General features: G+C 40.9%; 1 protein-coding gene across 13 annotated transcripts in view; it reads right to left on the bottom strand.

The window, feature by feature from the left end:
- kcnma1a (potassium large conductance calcium-activated channel, subfamily M, alpha member 1a) overlaps nucleotides 1-26,938 on the bottom strand; it is a 188,772-nt gene that overhangs the window by 96,854 nt on the left and 64,980 nt on the right. For all 13 annotated transcript variants that reach the window (XM_061689911.1, XM_061689899.1, XM_061689902.1 and 10 more), the window contains one exon: nucleotides 1,642-1,703. In XM_061689911.1, the coding sequence (XP_061545895.1) occupies nucleotides 1,642-1,703 (62 nt within the window). The remainder of the gene's footprint in view (nucleotides 1-1,641; nucleotides 1,704-26,938) is intronic.

Here is a 26,938-nt window from a genome sequence, read left to right as displayed (position 1 = left end):
GTCTATTTTTAGAAGGCATATGAGAGTGAGTTAATTGAATTATGCCTGTGGTGTGATGCTTCGTCTTCCTTTTCTTTGTCTTCTTTTTCTTCTTCACGCATCCACGCACATGCAGCGCCTCACGCCAGGTACTGCCGGTAAGTCAATAATTGTCTCCTCATGGATCACAGACGGAATGAATTAAAAGTCAAAATGAAGGAGATGCTGACAGCTCGTGTGTAGGTGACAAGTCTGAGTGATAAATGGAGAGCCATTTGTGCCTTCCTTAAGTGATGCATTTTGGATTAGTTTGATGTTGGCAGCGTGGGATGTCTTTGTCCAGCTGATACACATCGAATAGAGCACAATACAGCAAGTCCTTACTGAGAAATTACTGAGTTCCAGTTAGGTGTGACAAAAATGTAGCAGAAAAATTGCACAAGCTCGGCCATGTCTCTGATGTAAAAAGCCCTCTGAGTTTGTGGAACCTGCTATGGTTTGATAAGAAGCCGCCCAGTGAAGAAGCCTCTCACAATGCCAAGCGTAGAGAGGGGGACTGGGGGCAAAAGGACTTCTGCACTGACGGATTAGGCAATGCCTCTGTTGCAGGGAGGCAAGACATATAAAGTGAAATGTAACATACTGTACAATGTATGTAAACCTGCCAGCCACAATAATAGATATGTCATCAAAAGTGAGAGGTGTTTCTACTATCTTGGTTGCCTTATTTCTGGCACCACAACAACAATTTTCTTATGAGAGTGTCTAGCCAGCATGTGTAGCATTACATTAACAACATACATGCGATTCCATTTGGTTCCTGCTTCTATCAAGTTTTTCTTTAGCTTTCTTTATTTTTTGGGACCGCCTCCATAGAAGGGTACCAGTGACATGAATGAAGAAAAGTCTGATGACGACCACAGAACCAAAAATGACGCTTACTGCAAAGTATCTCCATCCTGGCTCTTCAGTACAATATGGCTAAAGCAACAATGTTGAAATGTGAAATGTGAAATTTGTATATTATTACATACACTCAACAGTCAGTGGACTCGCAGTAGAACACAACATAACCATCTATCGTGGACAAACACATCTAAACAGCCAGATAGTGAAATAATTATTAAGCGTGTTCAGTTTGTTACCATTTCGAGTCCACAGCCAAGTTTTAACATAAATCAAAGCAGCCACTTATTTGAACCTCAAAGGAGTTCAAATCTTTAAAAAAAAAAAAAAAAAAAAAAGTAAGTACTTTTGGGAGTGGATGGTACTGCAATGGTTGTCGGAGGGATGCCAGGCCCGCAATGTGATGCTGGGTGACTGCCAACCAGGGAGATGCACAAACTGGCAACACACACCCTTCTTACTTATTCACACACACACGCACACACACACACACACTAAAACAAGATCCACCACACAGTCTGTGCCTGTCTCTGTTGCCATGGAAACTGACATGCCTCCCATTGACAAGATGCAGCCTGTGTGCGCGCACGTGTATGAGTGTGTAAATACGAGCATTTGCATTTCAGAGACTTCACATATGATTCACACACAGTATGTAGGGCACTGTCAACGCAAGTCATGTCTATTTTACTTAGCATGGCTTCATGAGTAGGGAATATAATTCTAAATAGCTCCAAGGAAATTCGACATACTTACTCTGAGGAGTCTATAAAGTATATTCCAAGGGCCCCGATGCTGAGTGCAAATACTAACACCACCTGAGGAGACAAAAGAGAGGAGAAAATGATTCACATGCACATCAGGATGTTACATTCAAGATTCTGTCGACACGACATGTAATTAAACATCGTCTTTTCATGTTCGGGTTGCAGACTGACGGACGTCTTCAAAAAGTCGGCTCTAAATAATGAATGCTCACCTTTATGTCAGCAAATACAGTGTATTGAATGCTGCCAGGGTCCTGTCAGTTGGATCGCACACATGAAGCACTGTCATTATCAGGAGTGCTGAGAAGAAGTGCTTTGAGGGGCTATCAAGTGTTGACATAACGATAATTGCGCTGCTGGATTAAACGTGACTGTATAATGTTTCAGATACTATATATATATATATATATATATATATATATATATATATATATATATATATATATAAAGAGAGGGTAATGTAAGGTGATGCAACTATCAGTACAACATCCAACCAGGCCTTGAAAAATCTTTTTCCTACCCAAATTAGTGCTCTCATCATCCCCACAATGTCAGTGCAATCATCGTACCAACATCTGAAGAGGGTTGTGATGCACAATAGTTTCCTATTCAGCCCCTCCAACAATAGAAGCACACTGTGCTGCCAAACTGTACCATTCATTATCGATGACGGAGCTTGATTACTTTCATGCAATGGCCCTTAAGATTGACCTGACGCATTGTGCTCGAGGTATTAAGCACTTGGCTTGCATTTTTAATGGATTTAAGCCGCTTGAATGCAGCATGATGGCCATCCTCGGGATCATAGTTGCGCAGGGCAGAATGACCCTCACAAGCACAACAAGTCATTGACTTCCCACACAAAAGATGATGGGAGGCTCAAGATGAAAGTGTCGGGATCTTGGATGAAAAGGGCGATTAGGAAGCTAGTGGATGGCACAACAGGATCCCAAAGATGTTGTGTCATCCGTTAAAGCAAAAGGAACCCACTGTCACCCAAGAAAAAAAAACATATCAAGCTGTCCATCTGCAAAACTGACAGCACTGCTAATACTGAGTGCGCATTGAAGTTGTGGCCACGTGACAAATGGAACCACATTTGTGCCTATGTTGTGAGGTTTTTTTTCTTAAGTGCTTCTTTAAATAAACATGACCAGGAAGCACCACGTCATATTATTGATATAGGAATACAGTAATCTACGTAGTTATGGGAAGAAAGGGGTCATAAATTGGATGCATTACAATGCATTATAATCATTAACAACAATTATCTTTGTATCTGTCACGTGGAACTTGGAACTACTGGGAATCAAACTACCAATTTTCTCTAGGCCGCTACTCTCTGCCACCTGAGGCGTGCTTACCTTGGTTCTGGCTTAAATTACGGTGGGTATTGTCAAAACAGTACAAAAATGGTCCTGCCTCCAAGAAAAGCACCATATTCTCAAAAGAGTGTTACTATAACACTATGTTATCGGTTTGGAGTTTTATTTTTTGGACTGTACAACCTTTGTGTGCCTGCTATGAGTGTGCCAGCGAGTTAATGAGAAATGATTGACGCCTCTTAAATCACGCCGTCTGTCTCTGATTGGTTTGTTTTTATTCTGGTATGGTGGTTTCTTGAAACCATTTTTTCTGTCAGAGATCATTTTAATAATAGAATACCTTCAGTTCATACTAAGTTTTGACAAATTGCATATTTATCCTTTAAATCCCAATAGTATAAATGTCACCTGATATCCTTTGGTGATCAAAATTACATATCGTCATATGTCAGAAAAATATGACAAGGGAAAAAAAAACACTCTCATAAAAAGCCTCAAATTCTGATTGCAATGAGATAAAAAGACATTGTTATGTCTGTATCTGAATATCATAGATTTACGCATTGCCAGTTATTTCAAAGATTGTGCATCATCACTGAGAGACCGGTAATAAATTTAAAAAAATCACAATTTACAAAGCCAAATATAGACGAATATCGTTGTATCTTAATCTTCTGAACATGATCAAATTTAACTAAATCTAAAAAAATCTAACTCAATAAAGAAATAGAAAGTCACCAGACAAAAAAAATAGTTTATCAATAATATTGTAAAAAAAAAATTTATTCCCGATTACAGAAATCTATCGGTAATCGTCTGATTTGTATGTGAAATGTGAACACTTGTATCCAAATAAACTGCAATCATTATTCGCAGTCATATGAATCCCAATAAATTTCATCTGACAGACATATTTTTTAAGCTATATAGCCTACTATACTATACTATACTATACATCACAACATTTTGTGGACATCACAAATACAATAAACAGTGGGTAAGAAAATTAAGAGCGATGTAAGTATTATTTTGTGAGGACTGTCCACAACCTCAGTGTAAAAGATCTAATATGCTTTGTACAGTATCAATGAGTGCCTGGATGTTTTTAAATGGTTTAACCATCCAAAGACATCATGTTTCTCCTTCACTCTCTTTCATTTGAGACGCAGCATCCTACACCAGACATTAGTTGATGTGCTCCTGACTTTATGCCACTGAGTATAAAGGTCACTGTGGGTTGAGGAAGAGACGGACAGGAGGAGAAAGAACAATTGACCCTCGCCATTGTGGTCGCTCGCTAAAAAGCCAGCGATGAGCCGAGGAGATAAGACGCATCATCATCTTAAACTGACCTAGTTATTCAGCTGTGAAGAGCTCTCCTCACCATCCCCCATCCCTCTATCGCACACGTTGTGCAAGCACCACTACAAAAGGGGAAACCTATAAGTGTATTTTAAGGCATAGGGGCATCCCCCTCACAGATAAAAATCAGATATGAAAAATGAAAATAGCAGCTGTCATAAATGCACTTGTCATCATCAGCGTACAGATTTACGTGTGACGAGATTCCGTGGGTGATCCTATGCCGCGGTTGGAACAAACGTCATAAGGATTCTGAGAAGATGTTTACGTCTTCTTAATAACGCTAGACTTAGCTTTCATTTGTGCATTCCATGCTATATTTAAAGTGATAAGCTAAATCGGTCAGATTTTTCCGAGGTGCACTTGAGCAAACACTGCCGCAAGACTGGACGTGTTGAGGAGGGTGGCGTGCGTTCACTCGTGTGTCTGTGAGGGTTTCGGGTTCCGGCACTGCATGCTAAAGGTGGCAGCTCCCATATGACAATAGGATAATTGTAAACACATAATAACATGTACAAGTTCATTGTGATTTTATTTTTACATGTTCTAATGTGGCCGACTGGTTAGAGCGTCAGCCTCACAGTTCTGAGGACCCGGGTTCAATCCCCGGCCCGTCCTGTGTGGAGTTTGCAAGTTCTCCCTGTGCCTGTGTGGGTTTTCTCCGGGCACTCCGGTTTCCTCCCACATCCCAAAAACATTAATTGAAGACTCTAAATTGCCCGTAGGTGTGAGTGTGCGTGCAAATGGTTGTTTGTTTGTATGTGCCCTGCGATTGGCTGGCAACCAGTTCAGGGTGTACCCCGCCTCCTGCCCGATGACAGCTGGGATAGGCTCCAGCACGCCCGCGACCCTAGTGAGGAGAAGCGGCTCAGAAAATGGATGGATGGATGTTCTAATGTACCTATGGAGTGCATTCAATGGAAAAAAAAAAAAATATTTAGCCAAACATTTTTAAAAAATGCAATTTAGAGCTGTAATTTAAATACCGTGATACCATGATATTTTTCCTCATCCTTATCATACCATCAGAATCTGATCCCGGCCCATGCCTGAGGTTGTTCAGTGATTGTTCATGTTGTCCGTAGATGCAAAACCTACAATGTCCATAAAATTGGTGGCGCATGTGTCAAGCAAGATCCCATAACATTTCTATGGGTATCAGAGCACAGGTCTGACTACAATATACAGAAGAACTTATGCTTTACACAATTACAATCCACCTGCATTAGGGCTGAGTGGGGGCAATGATCAACCAGCAGCTACAGAAATCAAGAGGAAGGGTATTTGGCCTTGCACATCTTGATTTTTGAACCAAAGAAGATAAGCAAACATGTTCAGGATTGTTTGGCCTTGACAGGTGTCTCAAAATGGTTGGAAAAATAGCCAAAATCACCAGTGACCACTTCAAAACCAAAATGGCTGACTTCCTGTGCATTTTTGAGCACGGGTTCTTGAGAATTTCTTGTGATTCGAGTCGTGACGGACATACCTACCAAATTCACACTTGTTAAACAGCCTTTGGTGACTGAATACATGCACCAAAAACAAGGTAATTACTAGCCTGATGTCTTGTTTTAGAGCCACACATCTATTTCAGGGGATTCAGTAAATTATGTGTATTGAGGAGACAAACACTTTAAAGGCTTTAGTGCTTGTGACTAATGTCTTCTATTAACAGCACCATGCCACACAGGGAGTACATTCGAGAGGATTTTTTTTTTTTTTTTTTTTTTTGTGACGAGTGGTTCATTCTACAGCTGAAATAAATAATAAAAATAGAACTGTGAGTTTTGTTAACATTCAAAGCCTGGGCTGCATAACATACTGTAGCTCAATAGTGATGTGATTTGTATGCTAATTTTCAGAGCTTCTCAAGGTTAAAAGGGCACAAACAGAAAGTACAATGGAGTAGGAGCAGTAGTGTGGCCCAAGGGGAAAAAATAAAAAGCTTAGAATACAATTTTGGATAAATGTGAGCTCTTTGTAGGAAGTAGTGCCCATCAGTGTCCACTTGTTTATTATTCCAGACTGGCTCAGTGGGGAGGCACTACAGAAGAGCTGCCTGATTGATGCGTCAGCCAGATTTTTAGAAGCTTTCAAAGGCAAATTCTTGGCTCTGGTTTGATTTGATTTCTAAATATGGAAACAGTGAAGAAAATGCTCACCGGCTACTATTAAGTACAACTGCACTACTAATAGATGGGAAATGGTGGGACTGGAACGACCCTTTATAATGGCATTTATTGTCATAGATTCAGTATCATTCAAAAGACAGTTAAAAGGGAAAAAAACCTGGCAAATTGACCTTTTTAATGGCTTGTATGCAAATACAGTGGGTGCTTTGACTTACGAGTTTAATTCGTTCCAAGACTCGAGTGCTCGTAACTTAAAACACTCTTATCTCAAATCATCTTCCCTCATTGAAATGGAATTGTTCTGCGATTATTCCATTCCAGCTCCACAAAAAACACCAACAAATGTTGTAATGTTTTTTAATTTTAAAAAAATATATATAGCACTTACAGTATAGTACTTTATAAAAAAAATACATTAATAACATGATTAAATACAATGTAAAGAATTAAACAGTTTGTGCCTTGTGAGGATAAAGCGGTACAGAAAATGGATGGATGGATGCATCATGATGATGTGTCAGTGCCTATTGACAATGTGCTCTTCTGGTGTGCTCTGTTTTTTATTCTGTCTATGGTGTTTTGAAATGTGTGTTAGCATAAACATTATTTATAACTAATTGAAGCGTGTACTAGGGGTCATTGTGCTGATGTAAAACCATGTATTTGTAGTACTGCTGTGGTTATAGTTTGCAGTGGTGTCAAACTGCACATTTCGGGATGTATGTCATGTTATGGTAACCTAATAAGGCTGCAAATGTGTTTTTTTTAATGGAAATAATTAAGTGAAACAGTATTTAAATCAATTATTCCAATATTTGTTAACAATACATGCTGATTTTAGTCACTGATGGTGTAGTGGTGCACTTGCCTGACTTTGGTGCAGGCAGCGTGGGTTCAGTTCCCACTCAGTGACGTTGTGGATGTGAGTGCGAATGGTTGTCCGTGTCTATATGTGCCCTGCAACTGACTGGCGACCAGTTCAGGGTGTAGTTCGCCTTTTGCCCAAAGTCAGCTGGGATAGGCTCCAGCGTCCCGCGAGCCTAACCAGGATAAGCGGTGTTGAAATTTTTTTTTCCAGAACAAATACTATACTATCATCAGTATACTGTCAGAAACACAATAGACAATCACCCCCCCCCCCCCCCCCCTTTTTTAATGAAACCTCCATTAAATGTTGATGGTGTGTATCAGCACACACACATCTTGAAATGGCAAGAGGCTGGAGACACAAGGTCCAGCAATGTCCTGACAACGCTGTTAGGAAAAGCACACTTTGTATTCCGGGCACACGCAGGCATAACTCAGCCCTTCAACTGCCAATTCTTGCTGTGCAACACATAAAGCACAAACATAACAACTGATAGCAGAGTACCGTTGTTGGTTTTAACAAATAGTTCCTATTCCATAATAAGTACATCTTTGGGAAAGTTAAAGTAGTTCCCTTGGAATCAAATTGTTTAATGACAATAGGTTCCCAGGCTGTTAAAGTGCTGGATTTGGTTTCTCTTTGAATGCTAAAGCTTAACTCTGTGATTCTCTCCCAAGTAAAGCATTTTAATGATGCATAACTGTCAAGCAAAGAAGGTCCAATTATATGCCGACAGCCACACAAAAACTCATAACGAATGAGAGGAGCAAACAACAAAGTGCAGAAAACAATGGCAAGACTGCAATGCAAAGTGGAATAACACTTTTGGTCCGCTAACAAGCGACACATGAAATGCTAAAGTGCACAACGACAGCAGTACTTCCTCAAATTGTGGCATTCCCGCTAATAGACGCCATCTCCCAATTAGTCACCAGTTCTTAAATCTATTCAAATGTAGAATATGCTCATGTTAAAGTTAAGCAGTGGTTATGTAGCAATTTAAATATATTTTGTATTCTTTTTTAGCATTTATTAATATAATTTGTATTTATTTTATTCAATGGTAGTACATTCTTATTTTTACAGTCACTTTATGTAATCCATTGTTTCATAATAAATTGATCAGTTTTTCTCATACCTACTATTGCTGATTACTCTTCTCTGTTTGAGTAATATCACTTCATTTTCTAACATTCCATACTACAAAATAAGTAAAGTATGTCTGATTATATTTTATATGGGCGGCACGATGGACGACTGGTTAGCACATCTGCCTCACAGTTCTGAGAAGCAGGGTTCAAATCCAGCCTCACCTCTGTGGAGTTTGTGTGTTGCTTCTATTCCACAAATAAAGAATCCCGCCATCTGAAGTAGAGTATAAGATGCCACAGGGAATATATATATATTTTTTTTTTCAAGAACTGTTGTCCCCTCCATGAGCCATCACCTTATCGTGGTGGAGGGGTTTGTATGATCCTACAATGATCCTAGGAGCTAAGTTGTCTGGTGTTTTATGCCCCTGGGAGGGTCACCCATGACAAACAGGTCCTAGGTGAGGGACCAAACAAAGCACGGCTCTAAATACCCCTATGATGATTCAAAACAGAGGAAAATGTTTTCCCTTGCCCGTATGCGGGTCACTGGGGCCCCCCCTCTGGATCCAGGCCTGGAGGTGGGGCTCGAAGGCGAGTGCCTGGTGGCCGGGACTGCACCCAGGGGGCCCGGCCGGGCACAGCCCGAAAGGGTAACGTGGGTCCCTCTTCCCATGGGCCCACCACCTGTGAGAAGGGCCAGAGAGATCGGGTGCATTGTGAGCTGGGCGGTGACCGAAGGCAGGGACCTGGGTGATACGATCCCCGGCTACAGAAGCCTGCTCTAGGGACGTGGAACATCAACTCTCTGGCAGGGAAGGACCCCGAGCTGGTGTGCGAGGTCGAGAAGTTCCGACTAGATATAGTTGGACTGACCTCTACACACAGCTTGGGCTCTGGTACCAGTCCTCTCGAGAGGGGTTGGACTCTCTTCCACTCTGGAGTTGCCCACAGTGAGAGGCGCCGAGCAGGTGTGGGTACACTTATTGCCCCCCGGCTCAGCACCTGTACATTGGGGTTCACCCCGGTGAACCAGAGGGTAGCCTCCCTCTGGCTTCGGGTGGGGGGACGGTTCCTGACTGTTGTTTGTGCCTATGCACCAAACAGCAGTTCAGAGTACCCACCCTTTTTGGAGTCCCTGGAGGGGGTGCTGGAGAGCGCTCACACTGGGGGACTTCAATGCTCACATGGGCAATGACCTGGAGGGGCATGATTTGGAAATGGCATGGTGCTGTTAATAGAAGACATTAGTCACAAGCACTAAAGCCTTTAAAGTGTTTTGTCTCCTCAATACACACAATTGTCCTTTCTTTATTGTTTACTGAATCCCCTGAAACAGATGTGTGGCTCTAAAACAAGACATCAGGCAAGTAATTACCTTGTTTTTGCTGTATGTATTTTGTCACCAAAGCCTGTTTCACAAGTGTGTTTCGCTTAGCATTATTGAATTTGGTAGGTATGTCCGTCACGACTCGAATCACAAGAAATTCTCAAGAACCCGTGCTCAAAAATGCACCGGAAGTCAGCCATTTTGGTTTTTTAAGTGGTCACTGGTGATTTTGGCTATTTTTCCAACCATTTTGAGACACCTGTCAAGGCCAAACACTCCTGAACATGTTTGCTTATCTTCTTTGGTTAAAAATCAAGATGTGCAAGGCCAAATACCCTTCCAGTTGACTTCTGTAGCTGCTGGTTGATAATTTCCCCCACTCAGCCCTAATGCAGGTGGATTGTAATTGTGTAAAGCATAAATTCTTTTGTATATTGGAGTCACACCTGTGCTCTGATACCCATAGAAATGTTATGGGATCTTGCTTGACACATGCGCCACAAATCTTATGGACATTGTAGGTTTTGCATCTACGGACAACATGAACAATCACTGAACAACCTTAGGCATGGGCCGGGATCAGATTCTGATGGTATGATATGAATGAGGAAAAATATCATGGTATCACAGTATTTAAATTACAGCTCTAAATTGTCCCTCTGGGGGTTTGGGGAGTGCTTCGGGAGTATGGGGTGCCAAACCCCCTGATACGGGCTGTTCGGTCCCTGTACGACCGGTGTCAGAGTTTGTTCTGCATTGCCGGGAGTAAGTCGGACTCGTTTCCGGTGAGGGTTCAACTCCGCCAAGGCTGCCCTTTGTCACAGATTCTGTTCATAACTTTTATGGACGGAATTTCTAGGCACAGCCGAGGCGTAGAAAGGGTCCGGTTTGGTTGCCTCAGTATTGCATCTCTGCTTTTTGCAGATCTCTTGGCTTCATCAAGCCGTGATCTGCAACTCTCACTGGAGCGGTTCGCAGCCAAGTGTGAAGCGGCTGGAATTAGAATCAGTACTTCCAAATCTGAGACCATGGTCCTCAGTCGGAAAAGCGTGCCCTTTCTGGGTCGGGTATGCTCCAAGTGGAGGAGTTCAAATATCTTGGGGTTTTGTTCACGAGTGAGGTAAGAATGGAACGGGAGATCGACAGGCGGATCGGTGCAGCGTCTGCTGTGATGCGGACTTTGTATCGATCCGTTGTGGTAAAGAAGGAGCTAAGCCAAAAGGCGAAGCTCTCGATTTACCGATCGATCTACGTTCCTACCCTCACCTATGGTCACGAGCTGTGGGTCGTGACCGAAAGATCAAGATCACAGATACAAGTGGCATAACATTACTATCCAAGCCCGACATCAATACCATCATATAAAAGTGACCATTATAGTTGGACCACAGCAATTTGGTTCTTTTAACCCCGGTGGCCTCGATGAGACAGACGGCCACTTATTGTTGTACCTCAGAAACAGTACCCGTGATTGATGCGCGAGATGGCGCAGCGGCCCGGTGAGGAGGGAAGCCTCTCAGGTCTGACAAGTTGACAGTCTCTAAAATGAGCATCTGTGAGCCAGAGATGGGGTGGGGGTGAGGGGAACATGGTAGAACCAGGCAGCCAGGACAAGCTCTCCTCTAAAAGTTACTCCAACGGTATCATTTATTCACGTTCAAGATATGCTGTGTGTGCTGTGTTACTGCATGATTAAATAATACAAAACTAAAACAACGCAACACAAAAATCGTTAATTATGTTCAGCATTAATTTACTCGGCTAAAATTGACTTATAACAATGTCCAGGTTGTTTTCCATTACTTCTCACAGAGAGTGGATACCAAATCCCTGAGAAAAATCTTTGGGTACGAATGGAATGACTTTGCATCAAACACTCAAAGGTAAATCTATATATGTACTTTATTAGTCATGTACAATGAACAGCAAAAGTTGCTCTTTGTACTTGACTCCTGAAGAGCAGTGGTGTTCTGCCCGAGGGACAAGTTCCAGATCTTGCGTCAGCACCTTTGTTACGGCAACTAGCTGGAAATTCACTTTCAGCATGGGGACAACATGCAAACTTTACACAAGGTTTGGAGGAGTCCGAGCTAGAATGTCGGCATGAGCCACCCATGCTTTGATCATTAAGCTGCTGCATGGAGATACTCAGAAGCTTTTTCTGCTTTGTGGAATAAATTCTCTGAGATCAGCCCAGCTGAACTCCAGGCTATTTTCCTGTTAAGACTGATTTCTTTCAGACACCAAGGGACTTCTACTACTGGATAAACCTTGCCAATGTTTGACACTAAAAGAATTAATCCTAGTTTTACAAAAGCTCTAGATTTTCCATTAAGGTGTTCGACGCTGAGAACAGGACAGGCCCCCACTTCATCTCGCCCAATTTGGGGACACTACCAGACAGCTCTCTGCGATTATTTGCCACTAGCGCTGGTCTTGCTTCCCAACCTGACCTTACTTGGTTTCCTGTGGGGAAAGTGTCAAAAAGCGTCATGGAATGGCTTGTTTTTGTATTTTGAGGGTCAACTGTGTATATATGTTAAACGACACAACAACTATGAATCTATGATAGCAAAATGTGTCTGCTGGACTGTCTCTGAAAAGGCCTCCAACATTTTACTTTGATCATAGAACCGATGAAAATGGAACCGGGAGCTACTTTGGGTCAAAAAGATGCATTAATATGTTAAACGACACAACAACTATGAATCTATGATAGCAAAATGTGTCTGCTGGACTGTCTCTGAAAAGGCCTCCAACATTTTACTTTGATCATAGAACCGATGAAAATGGAACCGGGACCTACTTTGGGTCAAAAAGATGCATTAGACAGACACTTGAAGGAAAAGTCAACCTCCCTCAATAGCATCCTAGGATTCAAACGTTTCCCATTCTCAGGCATCAATTGTGCGGTCATGACCTTGAAAGTTTTTCGAAGACTCCAAAATGGCAAAAAGAACTGGAGTGAGGCCACGAGAGGAGATAAAAAGCCGGCGATAATGGCGGGAGATGGAGGGATGAGGGAATATTTGAGAGAAGACCCCAGTGGGATGTGACGAGCATGAAGAGGTAGCAGAAAATGGCTCGTGGCAGAGACAGAATGAGAGCAGCTGAAGAGAAAGATGGGTGGAGAATATTAGAGCATGTCCTCTAAGGCACAGCGAGAGCTTAAATGCCACAGCGTGTGCATGTCTGCGTGCACGCACTCGCTTTCTTTGCTTTATATTTCATGGTTACTTCTTCAGCCATGCCTTGGCTTCCACCTGTGTGCCGCATGAGTGTGAGCGTTGTGTCCATGGGACAGAAGGGAGGAGGAACCCCTACCGCGATTATACCAGCATGAAGAAGATGAGAGGATGCATGTGACCAGCGTGCAAAGAGCTGGCTGCTGCCACGACACCGAGCTGATATGATGCCATTATGCAGATGCACTGTAGCTGCGGGGTTCTATTATTTCCAGTCAAAGTGTTCAGCCGTGACAGCCATGCCAGCTCAGTAAGATAGCAATGTATTAAATATTTAACGCGGGGCATATTTCAATGCAGTTCAACAATACAGTAGTTGCGACTGGGACCAACAACAGCAGCAAAATTCCTTATAACTATATTGTTTTTGTGACTATGAAGATTATACTTTGGACAATCATGCTATCAAGCTGGCTGAATTTGCTCAAAGTTTTCTTATTTTCTTTGGGCAACTGAAAGTTTATGTACATAGAGAGACAAAAATGTCTTTGCATTAATATTTGTGAACAGTGTTTGCTCTACTCCAGATATAAAAGCCATCCGAAGAACACTTTAGTTTTATACATGCCATTTTCTAAACTAGATAATATAAAAAGTGCAAAGTAGCTAAGATAAGCATGTTACAATGTGTTCATTTGTTAAAGATTTTGTCAATCAGATATATTAAGCATATTTTTCACGACTTCCCTGGTATCTTAACATTTGTGTGACATACCTTTGTCTAAATACCCCAATAATCAAGAACAGCATACTTTTCACCCTCTTTTTAAGCCTCACTGAAATCAGCTTCCGCAGTTGGCCGGCAGCAAATCCAGGGTGTACCCTGCCTCTCACACAACGTCAGTTGGGATAACCCGCTACCCTAATGAAGATGTGTTATAGAAAATAAATGGATAGATTAAATCTGAAAGTCTATTTTGAAGGGGTGATCCGATCTCATTCAAATGAGCCACTGCTCATCCAATCTGCTACTGAAGTGGCAGTGTGGGAAGAAAAAAGTAAGCCGATAAAGACGGTAAAAGCAACAATTGCACTTTCAGCATCACTCATGGAGGCAGTATTTGAAATGACAGTGATTCTAATTCTATGTTGCTTGAAAATGGCAGATCTTCACCCAGCCGAGCTGGCAAGTCACGGTCACAGAGAAACTCTGTGAAAGGGTAGTATTATGTAACTTATCGGCAAAATTCAGAACGACTTCCTTAAATTTTCGGAAATAGGCACCTCACAAAAGATTTACTTGGTTTAGACCCAACATGTTTGCTGCCTCGACAGGTTGCCGCAGAAATCGAAATGGAAAAAGTAAACAGGAAGACTGCAAACTTTGGTGATGGAAAATGTATCATTCTATAATAATAACACCACCAAATAGCCTAATGACCAACATACTGTTCTTTAATTCATTTATTGTGAGGATAAACCCGCAGCAAGCTTGGCATTTACACAAGAAGCACCGCCTTCTCATCCCATTAGCAGTCGACCCACGCTAAGAAAAGTGAGGCGAGGGGAAGTTTGGTGTCATTGCTTAGTGGTTTTTGTCTCCATCTGTTCAGGTGGGCATAATGCATTCAAGTCACTCCGCAGTTGTCTAAGGGACAATACTGCCCAGCTATCCTATTGTGTCGCTTTAATCAGACTAGAAATCACGCTGCCATACTTAATGATGTCAAATTTTTAGCACACCGATCCCATTTATATTACAATGCAATTACTTTGGCTGATACATTTTGTAGAATCCAGCTGTGCATTTGTTTGCTAAAAGTGCAGCCACATTGGATTAAAAACATCATTCCTTTCTTAGGGCCTTTTACAGAACCGTTTCTATCTCAAGCCCTCACCCAAGGGAGGCTGCGTTTCATCTCGGAGGAAAAGCGGCAGTGACACTATCTTTATCTAATTAAATCGAGGTTTCGTTTAATTTCCTGAAGGTTAATGAGAAGTTTATCATCCGCGTCAAAGCACACTTTCACTCGGTACCGTCATGTAGTGGTTCCTGATAAAGTGGGACGCTCGCTCCGCTAGCAGCAAGGTTAAACCTGAGACTAGGATCTGCAAGGAAGGCAAGGCCATATTAGTATTCTGCGCTTGTTGAAATGGTATGTGCACATCCCGTCTTTTGTTTGCCACATCAGATCAAGGCTTATGTACAACTGTCAAGTCAACTTGGTCAATAAGGTGGGCGGATGACTGCAACCTGACATGAATGACCTTAACTCATCTTTGATATGGCCAGTGAGAGGCAGAAAGCTTCTTAGTATCACCAAGCTTCCAGCAAAAAGAGCTTTGAATTGAGCGCCTTCATGAAATATTAAAAAACAAAGCTGAGAGATTTCACTGCAACTAATCAGGCCCTCCATATGCTCTCATAGGCTGGAGATATGAACGGATGGTTAATTTGCAAACTGTCTTCTTCGCCCGTTAGGGTATATACTGTATTATTAATTGCGCTTCAGTCGCACACTTATTAATTCTGTGGATAATTAATAGTCTCACTGGCACAGCTAATTCCAACATAAATCCTATTTTAAGCCCAATTTTTTGACACTGTATGGCTTCAAAGAGAACCTATCATCAGAGGAGGTTAATACTCATCACAGGCAAGAGCCCTAACCGCCATTAAGAAGACACTGAGCCCAGCTCTACTTAAGTGTCTGCTAGCTCCACCGCTCACCTTTGCTTTGGTGCTGGTGTGATTGATTGTTGACCATCAGTGATGCCAGTGATCGTTGTTCAATATCCAACACGCTCATCACTGGAAAGTTCAACCGTCTTGTTGTTTGCAAGTCAATTAGTTCCTCTGAGACAAGAGGATTTCATAGGTTTAGCATCAGGCCAGTCTGACATCAAAAGGGGGTGCTATTAATATAAAGCCTTTATACTTTTAGTTAAAATCTCCAGTAACTTAGTTCTCGTCTCCTAGAGATTGTTCCTTTATATGCTACCGTCACATTTTTAGAATTCTCATTCAACCTTGACAATAATTTTAGCCGTATAAGCTTTGCACCAATCCATCTTGAGTGACGGGTGCATAAAAAAGGAGTCATGGCTATACCACAGGCCTGTGCCTAGACACTCAGGCGGGCAACTACAGGATATCTCTGCAGAGCTCTTAACGCAGGAGTAGTGATGAATATGAGACCGTTAACAAAGCCTACTGTAGCAACATGTTGGAAGAGCAGGTATGTTACAGAGGAAACTCAATTTAGCTTACTTACGGTCACCACACAAGTCTTGTGAACATATGTTCTTTTGTAGATGATTACACATACAACACAAAGAGGATTCTTAGGATACATACCATCACCAATATATTAAAAAAAAATACACCTCCCCTACAGGAAAGAGAGTGTTTCCATTAAATAGTTTGGTTTTGATTTAGGGCTTGCTGATAACATTGATGAGCCATGATGTGAATTTCAGAGTCAGCTTTTTATTTTGGTAAACAGGATCATGTGACCCTCCCTCTAATTGACACCATACCCCAACTAGATTTCTGGATAAATTGTGTGTGAATGCTGAATGAAATCAAGTGGAATGGTATTGAATCATATGGAATGATATAGAATGATGTTGAATAATATAAAATTATATGCAATAATGTGGAATAATATTGAATGATATGGAAGGAAGTGAAATGAACTGAACAGTTTGAGGTTAGAATGGTTTGAATCGGTCAAGAAATGTGGAAGGAGGGAAAAATATAAAATTTGTCTCAATGTGGGGAAAATGTGGGTATTTGAATGTGGAAATATGCGGAATTTGGGTAATGTGGGAAAGTGAGGAATGTCAAAAATATATTGTTGTTGGAATGGTTTGAATCAGTCAAGAAATGGGGAAGAAGGGAAACATTTAGAATTTGTATTAACGTGGGAAAAACGTGGGTATTTCATTGTGGAAAAATGTAGAATTTTGGTAATGAGGGGAGTGTGAAAAATATATTGTTGTTGGAATGGTTTGAATAGGTCAAGAAATGTGGAAGGAGGGAAAATGTAGAACTTGTATTAATGTGGCAAACATCTGGGTATTTGAATGTTGACAAATGTGGAATTTTGGTAATGAGGGGAGTGTGAAAAATATATTGTTGTTGGAATGGTTTGAATCTGTCAAGAAATGTGGAAGAAGGAGGGAAACATTTAGAATTTGTCTTAATATGGGAAAAATTTGGGTAATTGAATGTGGAAATATGTGGAATTTTGGGGAAGTTGGGGATTGTGGGAAATATTTTGTTTGGAAAGGTTTGAATCGGTCAAGAAATGTTGAAGCAGGAGGGAGGAAATAAGGTAGAATATGGCGGAATGTGGGAAAATGTATTTTTATGTGGGAAGATGTGAAATGTGGATGAAAAATGTGGAATGCGGGTAAACTGGAAATGTGGGTATGAGTTTTGAAGAAGAACTGAATGAGCGGAATGTTTTGAAAGTGGAATGGGAATCGTGGAACAATTTTGTTGAATGTCTCAATGGGAATGAATGGGAAATATTTGGGTGTAAAATGAGGGTAATATTTGAATGAGAAAAATACAAGCACCCCTCGCGTGAATTTCTGGAACATGTTGAAGTTGGAATGGTGTGAATCGGATGAAAAATGTGGAAGTAGTGAATGGGGAAAAAACGGCAGAATAATAAAGGATTTTGGTGAAGAATAATTACTAATTGTGTGAATACTCTCAGCATTCACACTATTAGTAACCACTTACATCATCTGTTTGAACCAAAGAGGCACCTCCCTCAAATAGAGGAAAAAAATATGTAGTAACTATAATTACCTCAATTCATAAATGCTGTCGTTCACACACGTACATTAGAGAGTTGACTGGTGAGCCTGTTATAACTCTTTTGCTAACCTATTTCGTTTCTTGTATTCCATGTCATGTTTTCCCCTGTCTTCCTTGACAATGTGAAAGTCTTGTTCTGCTCGTTAGGTTTTGTCTCCAGCTGTTCTCGTCAGCCCTCTCCCTTGTGTCAACCAATCAGCTCCCTCCAGCCACTCGCGTCTTGTCCAGTTGTTCCACGTTGTCTCGTCAGTTTGCTTTTATTTAGCTACCTGGTTTCTTTCAGTCCTTGTCGGATCATTGTCATTTGTGGTGTCTTACTGTAAGTCGTGTGACTCTTGTCATGTTTTGTTTTACGGGGTGGTGAGCTTACTCCGAGTGTTTCTTTGTTACTTTGAACCTTGTTTTTTGGGACTTTTGTTAATTTATTATTTAGTTTTCCGTGGGCTTTGTTTGGCTCTCGTGTTTTTGAAAATAAGCCTTTTTTGAGATTCGTCATGCCTTGCCTCCCTTTTTCCCCTGCACTGATGTCCTCCACTTTTCTTTCTTGCCACCAAAACCCAAACTCTGCCAAAAATGTTGTATGCAGCTATGTGTATGCTCTGGGCAGCTAGCTTACTGTAATTATAACTTATTTTTTACACCCAGGCATTCCTATATGGTAGTCCTCTTTATCTTTTCCTTAATCATTAGTTGTATTTGAAAAGGGCTCACCCCTAATAGATACCTCCTACTTCCTAATAGATACATCTGCAATTGAAAAAAATAAACACCTTTGGCCACTTACCATTTGTTTACTCTTATTTTTTGCCATAAATTGTTGCCTGAGACAACATCTTGTCTGTCAAACCCCGATCTCAAAATGTCTTACATGTTAATGTTCATATACAATTTTGATTTACAGCGCCATTGATAAGCGAGTGGAAATTCACGATAGTGATATGCAAAGAGAGCAGAGGGAGATTAGCAGAGGGCACAAGACTAATTCTTGTAAATTACAGATGCTGAATTCCATCCATCCATCCATCCATTTTCTACCGCTTATCCGAGGTCAGGTCGCAGGGGCAGTAGCTTTAGCAGGGATGCCCAGACTTCCCTCTCACCAGCAACTTCCTCCAGCTATTCCGAGGGGATCCCGAGGCGTTCCCAGGCCAGCTGTGCGCCACGGTGATATGACACTTGAGGGAATATCTTAATGCAATGCTTCAGCGGCATGTTTAAAGTAAAGCAATAACACGGTTATGATAAAAATCTAAATGATATATCATTCACCCTTTAGGAGGGCTGTGGTTAGCCTCTATTGTCTTAGAGCTCCCACCCCCCACCCCCCCTTTTTTTTTTTGTACAATAATTGTGTTTACCCTGCTCTTTGTTTAATCTGTCAAATCTAATATTTCCAAAGAAGCGAAGTAAGTTGGAGAAGCCAAAACTGTTGAGAAGGAAAAGGTAAATTTTTGGAGCGGTGTGAGATAATTCCGCTATTTCATTCCATTGGAGACATGGAAGTCAATACTGCTGCAATTGAAGACCATTTTCAGTGATCAAAAGGGGGCAACAAATCATTACTTAGCACTTTCCCAGAAAACTCAGGAGCCAAAACTGACCTGAAGGCAGATTCCATTACTGATATTTGTTTGTCGAAAAAACATTCTTCCAGTAAAACGAGGTTTGCGTTATAAACAATTATTTTTCTATCAAACCCCCTGAACTGTAAACTGAGATATAGTCTCCTGTTATACAATGTATTGGTTTGGATTAAAAAAATGGAAGAAAATATGGGAGTTCATTCATCCAGAAAATAATTTGTGAGGTAATTGATGTTGGACCTCACCTTCTGTTCTGGTGCATCCCACATTTGGGAACAGAACAAAGGTGTTTGTAGGGTTGAGGTCAAGAGGAAGATGAGTAACGAAGAGGACATTGGAAATACCCAACCTCCAACGAAGATAAGTGAAATGAAATGCCTACTGTATATGTCAGAATTCCTACGTATTTTCATGTTGATGAGATGCAGAAGTCTGATATCACACAACAATGACGACATCCATATGGATGTGTATTTTTTTCGGATACTCAAATTCCGTAAACTTGTATGTTAGTTTAATTGAAGACTTTATATTGTCCAGAGGTGTGAATGTGAGTGTGAATGGCTGTGCCAGCTATTGGCTGGTGACAATTTCAATGTGTACTCCGCCTCTCGCCCAAAGTCAGCTGGGAAATGTTCCATCTCACCCATGACCCTAATGAGGATAGATAAAGAAAATGGAAGGATGGATGGATATTTATCCGTATTTATTGGTTATACTACCTGTAACGAGTTCAGCATAACTTTTGTAAATCATACATTAATCGAGGTAATCGGATATATTTTGTTTTCACTTCTGACTGGAACTGCTTTAAGGTCCAACCTCATGATCTAAATAGGATATACCGAGATTGCTGAGTAGCAGCACTCACCCAGTACTTGATAGATTAACAAATTGATTCAGATGTAAGTCACATTCAGATGTAAATACATTCGTCCATATAGTCTCACACAGTTGAGTCTGTTACATCAACCCTTATCTTCCTGCCAATGATTGAATGGAAAGTATGAGCAGCAGGACCGGCGGCAGAGGTGATATGTTTTGGGGAGGCTGAGAGGCTATCCTGTCCCAGGGAACAGCGTCCCAGCAGGGGTAAACGGATGTGAGACCTGGCTAAGCAGATGGTACACATTTTGCTGACTTTAACTGATTAGCATTACATAGAGCCAGTGACATCAGCATCTACAAAACAAAATCGGAAATCCCTTTACCGTGGTATAAAATGGGAATACATTTGTATCAAAACATAAAAAACACAATTGTGCTTGTAGGATGTGGTCACACTTTTAATTTGGCTCTCTAGTCCAGATCGAATAAAAACAATCACGCATTTGGCCCTGCTTCACTTTGCATTTAACATGGCAACTTAAAACATCAGACCAACAGCTGCCCATTCAAAAGTAAATGAACAAACCTGCTTGACAGCATTTGGTTTGTCACAAAACCTAGACTTCACGAACAACAATGCTGTCTGCTGCGATACATACCCTTGTTGGATTTTATATGATAGGATTTCACGAATTGAGACAAGACTTAATTTTAACCTATTTGTGATTTTACTATGGTTGTCACTATGTAACACTGGTGCATGCCATTGGTCTATCTAGCATTCACATTGAAGTAGAAGTGACCCAAATCGCACCAGATTTTATTTGCAAATGGATGTCGAGGTCCGCTTCCCAGTCGATCAAACAAAATTTCATTTGAAGGGACACATACGTACATTGCGTTCAGTCTGTACAACGTGTTCACGTTATACCAAATGTTGGGATACAACCAGAAACCGTGGTGTTCCTCATCAGCTGGTGTTTTCTTATTGGTAAGACCACTTAAAAAAAATAAAAAAATCAATCAACATGCCTTGAGGTGTTGAACAGCATCAGAGGCCAATGGTGCATGAAACACGCATCCTCTGGCGTATTAAATATTCATTAACGTTTAAAAAAATTCTCAAGATATGAATCGTAAATTCTCATAACTGACTTGACCGAACTGACCTACCAAGAGTGAACGCTCTGCAGCGCAGCTTATCCCATCAATATAAATCACACTCATATAACTGGTTTTCACTGCCTCCGTTGTGAGCTTTATGTGAATTGGGGCAATATATCTCCGCACTGTTGTTGCTCCAAAAATAACCTGTCCGCCCTATAAAGGAGAGGTAGGGATGCAGTCAGCCCCATCACCGTGCACCCAATCCCTTCACTCCCACACTGCCTCTCTCTCTTCGCGTGACTCAGACCTGCTGATGTATATTGAGGCTCAGCCAGACGGAGAAGTGGAGGCAGCAGCTGACTTGCAGCATTCTAAAGCCTGAGCCATGGAAAAATCTTTTTTGAATATTAACAAGGTGGTGCTTATTCAGTCTCCAAAGGGAGATTTTTTCAAAGGTTTAGTCGCTGTGGGATGTTTGGAACACTGATTGAGTGACAGAGCCAGACCTGGGTTGAGCTGGAAGGGATTTCTCCCTCAAAGAATTTCAAGGTCATTTTACTGTCATTTAGTGGAAGTGGATAATGAGGAACTCGGGGGGGGGGGGGGGGGGGGGGGAGCATTTGGCTTCCCGTTTCCTTATCAAGGAAGGGAAACAGTGCTTGAGGGACTATCGGAAATGTTGTGAGTGGGTGAGCAGTGCATGATTTGTTCAAAAACACTTGCTGGTGACTGAAACTTAAAAACAAGGAAAGAAAGTGTTTTGTTGCCAGTAAAGTTTCCCGAAAAAGGAAAATGAATCATCTCAGTTTACAGATATTTTATCATTCAGCATGTGGCTTATTAAAAAATAAGATGATATTATATATATTAGTTTCAGTTTAGTTTAGATTTTTATTTTTTTTTACAGTAACCTATAATATAATTAATATCCATATACACTACCAATCTAAAAGTCTGGACACACTTCCAAGCGATATTCAATGAGAAACAGTGTACAAACGTTTGACAGATAGTGTTGTTTTTATTTTATTTCTTATTTCATGTTCACTTATTGGTCATTGATTTGCTTTTGCAATAATTTTATTTGGTATTGGGAAAAAATAAAAAATAAAATAAGTAAATCAAACCAATATGATTCTGAAGCATATACAGTACAGCCACGTAATTATACTGTAGATTTCTATTGAACTGCTTGAAGATGCAAATATATAATCAGACAATCACATGGTAGCAATTTGGAGCAATGAGGCATGGTAGTCAAGATAATCTGCTCTAATCTATGTGTGAACTGAGCATCACAATAGGGAACAAAATTAGTTTTAAAAACTGCTAATGAACTGTGAATTTAACAAACCATCTCTTGGGTTTCCAGACAATTGTTAGAAAATTATGAAAATACTCTTATCATGCAAGCAGAAAATGCCATATTGTGCGGGCTGTACACCTTCAGTTTCAATTAACAGGCTTGGAATAGATTTGTACTTGATTGACACCAAGGTCAATGTCAGAAAGATGGTACCATACTGAAACAGCTATGGTAGAGAAGTGAGGCTTATCCAATCCTTGTGTACAAAGTATGGCGGAATGGGACTACTCCAAGGCCCTATCCCCCAAGACTTGTTAACTACAGAGTTTAGAGGATCATGTCCAGACTGGTTTGAGTTGAATAAAAGGCAATTGTAACGCAACTACAATGTATAATGTCATGGAGAGGAGCGCATGTCACAAGTTGACAAGATGTGCTTTAGTAACAGGACACCATACTGGGTAGCACTATAGTCAGTTAAGAACAGCTATGAAGGCCAGAAGAAACTAAATTGGTCCAAAAATGAGTTACTGGTCTGGTGGCTCATGATTACTGAGCTAACAGTCAGGTATTAAATAACTTGAAAGCATTGATAAATATTGCCTACTTCCAGCAGGATAAAATAGCATGCCAGTAAAATAATCTCACATTGGTTTCTTGAACATGACAAGTGCCTCCAAAATACCATCAAGAATACAGTACTTCTGAAAGGTTAGCAATCTAATGTCAATATTGGGGTCAATGTGTGTTTAGGCATGTAAAAAAATGGTTGTGGTTAGGCTAAGCACTGCATTGATTTAACGCCACTCAAACAGCATCAGGGACTTATTGGCATGAATGGCTTTAAATTGGAGTTAATTGACAGTCTATTGTGTTGTACAGAGCACTGTGCGACCAGGTTGGATTTCAAGGTTTGACGCATCGCTACTGGATAACCCAGGTCGAGAATTTCTTTGCATCATTGGTTTTACATGGGGCAGAAATGAGGTTAGAGCAAGTGTAGAGCAAGCGACATGAACTTTGTCTGGCAAACCTGCACAGACAGCACTTCCTGGTTGGCTGCACTTTTAGGATGACATGCTGTACACAGTGTTGCATTTTTGTGCGCCATTAATGAAGTCTCAAAGAGAAAATGAATATTGCTGACTAAGAGCACTTTTCATTCCTGAATAATTCTGCAAATACCCTCTGTCCCCAATAAAGCTTTTGGAAAGATTGACAGTGTATGCCTGGCTGCAACAGTGATTTTGGATGCAAGTTGGATCACTGTGACACAGCAAGTTGTGATGATCCATTAGGTTTGCGTCATCCTGGAGTCAATCAAGTGCTCATCCACGAGGCTACACCGAGCCGTCATGACAACCAGAAGCACCCGTCTTGAAGGTGACAGGACGCACCAAAACTGACAAAACACAAGAAAATATCTGCTTCGTCAGGCCTCAAAGTGGCTGAACTGTGTGTGTACATCTGAGGCCTGCAGTCTCATGTGCTTGTATAATCTCATTACTGTTGACCCTTGCCATTGCCTCGGTTTCAGCAACATAGACAACCCACTGCAAAAAGTCTCGGAATAACATTAGCACAATCACTTGCGGAGACTCAAGGAAAGCCCCATCCATCCATCCATTTTCTGTACCACTTATCCTCACTAGGGTCTCGGGTGTGCTGCAGCCTATCCCAGTTATCTTCGCGCGAGAGGCAGGGTACACCCTGAACTGGTCGCCAGCCAATCGTAGGGCACATATAAACACACAACCATTACGGGTAATTTAGAGTCTTCAATCAACCTACCACGCATGTTTTTGGGATGTGGGAGGAAACCAGAGTGCCCGGAGAAAACGCACGCAGGCGCGGGGAGAACATACAAACTCCACACAAACGGGGCCGGGATTTGTACCCCGGTCCTCAGAACTGTGAGGCAGATGTGCTAACCAGTCGCCCACCGTGCCGCCTCAAGGAAAGCTGTCATATATTAATTATCTAATAGCAAGAACCAGCTGCAGTCTTTTTTTTAAATTAGCTAAGTCTGGCTGAGGTGGCTGTGTTAATGACTGCTACCATGTAATGCTATATTGTGTCTTTATGTGACGGTTATTGGATAACATTTTGCGTTCAACAAAATAAATACAGGCTTTTAACATATTATCCAACTGAGTCCCTGGACCTGAATTATTTCCAACCACTTTTTGAACACTGCAGGTCTGTTTAGATTGTGACTTTGACATGATAATGATTTCGTGTAGTCCGGTCATTGTTAATAATAAAAGAAAATGACAGCTTTTTGAGCCAAGTTAGGGTGAACAAACTTGTGAGGGAGGTAGCCGATTGTTACGTCCCTTTAGGGCCGAAATCTGCATGACTTGATAAAAGACACTGTGTGACATACGCAACTCGGACCAAATGTACTTGGTTATGTAATTTAACTCTTGGGAGGTACTCCAGAGACACAATTATGTGAATGCAAGCAATTAAAAAGTTGGTTTTCTTCAATGTGACCTTTTTAGTGGCTGAGCCACTTGTTGAGCAGGAGCTGAATAATTCAAGTGTCTGAGACTTTTTGTAAAGATAAGGTAATAAGAACCACAGCTGAGTCTCCTCTGTTGACCTTGTTGCCTGAGTGAGGGTGGCACAGACAGAGTACACAAGGGAGCTCAGGAAAAAAGAAAATAAGTGTTAGCCTTAGCCTCTCAAGAAATGGAGGTCTGAGTGGAAAATGGACTGGCTAATAGATGGGAGCCTAAGAGAAACACCAAGTTGTGATGAGTCATCGGCGCAGAAAGGCTCGCAGCGTTATGACGCGACTCGACTGGGGGCCCCGGACAATTCATTTATGGGGTCAAAATCAGGACCTACGATTTGAGAGCTGTAAAACTGACCCGTGTGCTGTAAATTAAAAACCAATACAAAGCGGATCTATACATGGAACAAAAGCAGACAGTCAAAGCACTGCCCGCTGAGAATGGGTGAAACAAATCACCTTGATAAGTCTCGGAAAATAAAAAACATACAACTTCTGGTTTATTATGAAGTTAAGGAACTCTGACTGGCTGAAAACTCACTTGATTACTCTAACCCAGTCTATGACTTATACTATTAGTCTACTGCAGTTACTACCAACAGACAGTTTGACTAAGGAACGTAAAACTTGGAAGGTATGTTGTCAAGAGTAACCCGCAAGTAGAGGTGCAACAATTAATTGATAAGTTGACAATTAATCGATTATCAAATGAATCGACAAAACTATTTTGAAAATCCATTAATCGTTGAAAGCCATTGTTTAACTTGAAATTTTCCAAATCTTCTGATTGCAGCCTATCACCTGCAAATATTCTCTGATTTCTGCAGTGATAACTGAATAGCTAACATTTTCAAACATCTGCTTTTACTTTGGAAAACAATGATCAACAATTTTCCTTAGTTTATAACGTTAAACATCAACCCAGTAACTGAATCATAATCAATTATATTCTGTTTACTCTATTATGAAAATAATCGTTATTTGCAGCCGTAGATGAATAATCTGTAATTGACATGTACTTGAACCTGACACTAGTAGACCTTTGCATTAATCAGTACCCAAGAAGTAGTGCTTGGTGAGTTCAACATCATTCCCTCGCATGTGATATTGCTTAATTGTTGTTTATTTAGTTTACATTAATCATCAAACAATACCAAATAAACAACTATAATTAGTTAATTAAACAGGAATCAGGAATTTAATACAAAATACATTTTTATCTGATTATTTTATTAATTGATAGAATAATCGATACAATAATGGATTAGATAAAAATATTGGATAACTGCAGCCCGACCAACAAGTCATAAAAACCAATGCCTTAAAAGAAACAGGAGGATTGACCTGTTGGTTTACTTGAGGGTCATTTTGGACATTTTCAGTTGTAATTCAAAAACAAACTTCAAAGAAATCCGATTGGATCGCTATCGATTGAGGTGATAAATGACGGCAAATGACGAACGGATAAGGCAGTTAAACAAAACTGCACAGAGGAAAAGAAGGAGGGGACAAGAAGACAGAATTTGAGTTAAGGAAATAAAAGCTTCTCGGGTCAGGTGTTGACTTTCATTACGGTGGAACACACTGGCGAAGTGAGAGGTGAAAAATCTATAGATTTGTCCGTGTCCACTGCTGTTAATTGACGGCGAAATTGGCTTGGGATGCGGCAATCGATTGTTTATTTCAAACATCAACATGACTGATGCGCTCCCAGACAGTCATTTTTTTGACTGGACAGCCACTGACTATGAGAATGGAATGTGTGTCATGTATTTTCCAAGGATGCAATTGTATTATGTTTCTATATATTCGTG

Source organism: Phycodurus eques, chromosome 11, assembly GCF_024500275.1.
Source record: "Phycodurus eques isolate BA_2022a chromosome 11, UOR_Pequ_1.1, whole genome shotgun sequence".
In the NCBI taxonomy this organism is placed as follows: Eukaryota; Metazoa; Chordata; class Actinopteri; order Syngnathiformes; family Syngnathidae; genus Phycodurus; species Phycodurus eques.
This window is presented reverse-complemented; position numbering and strand designations above follow the sequence as displayed.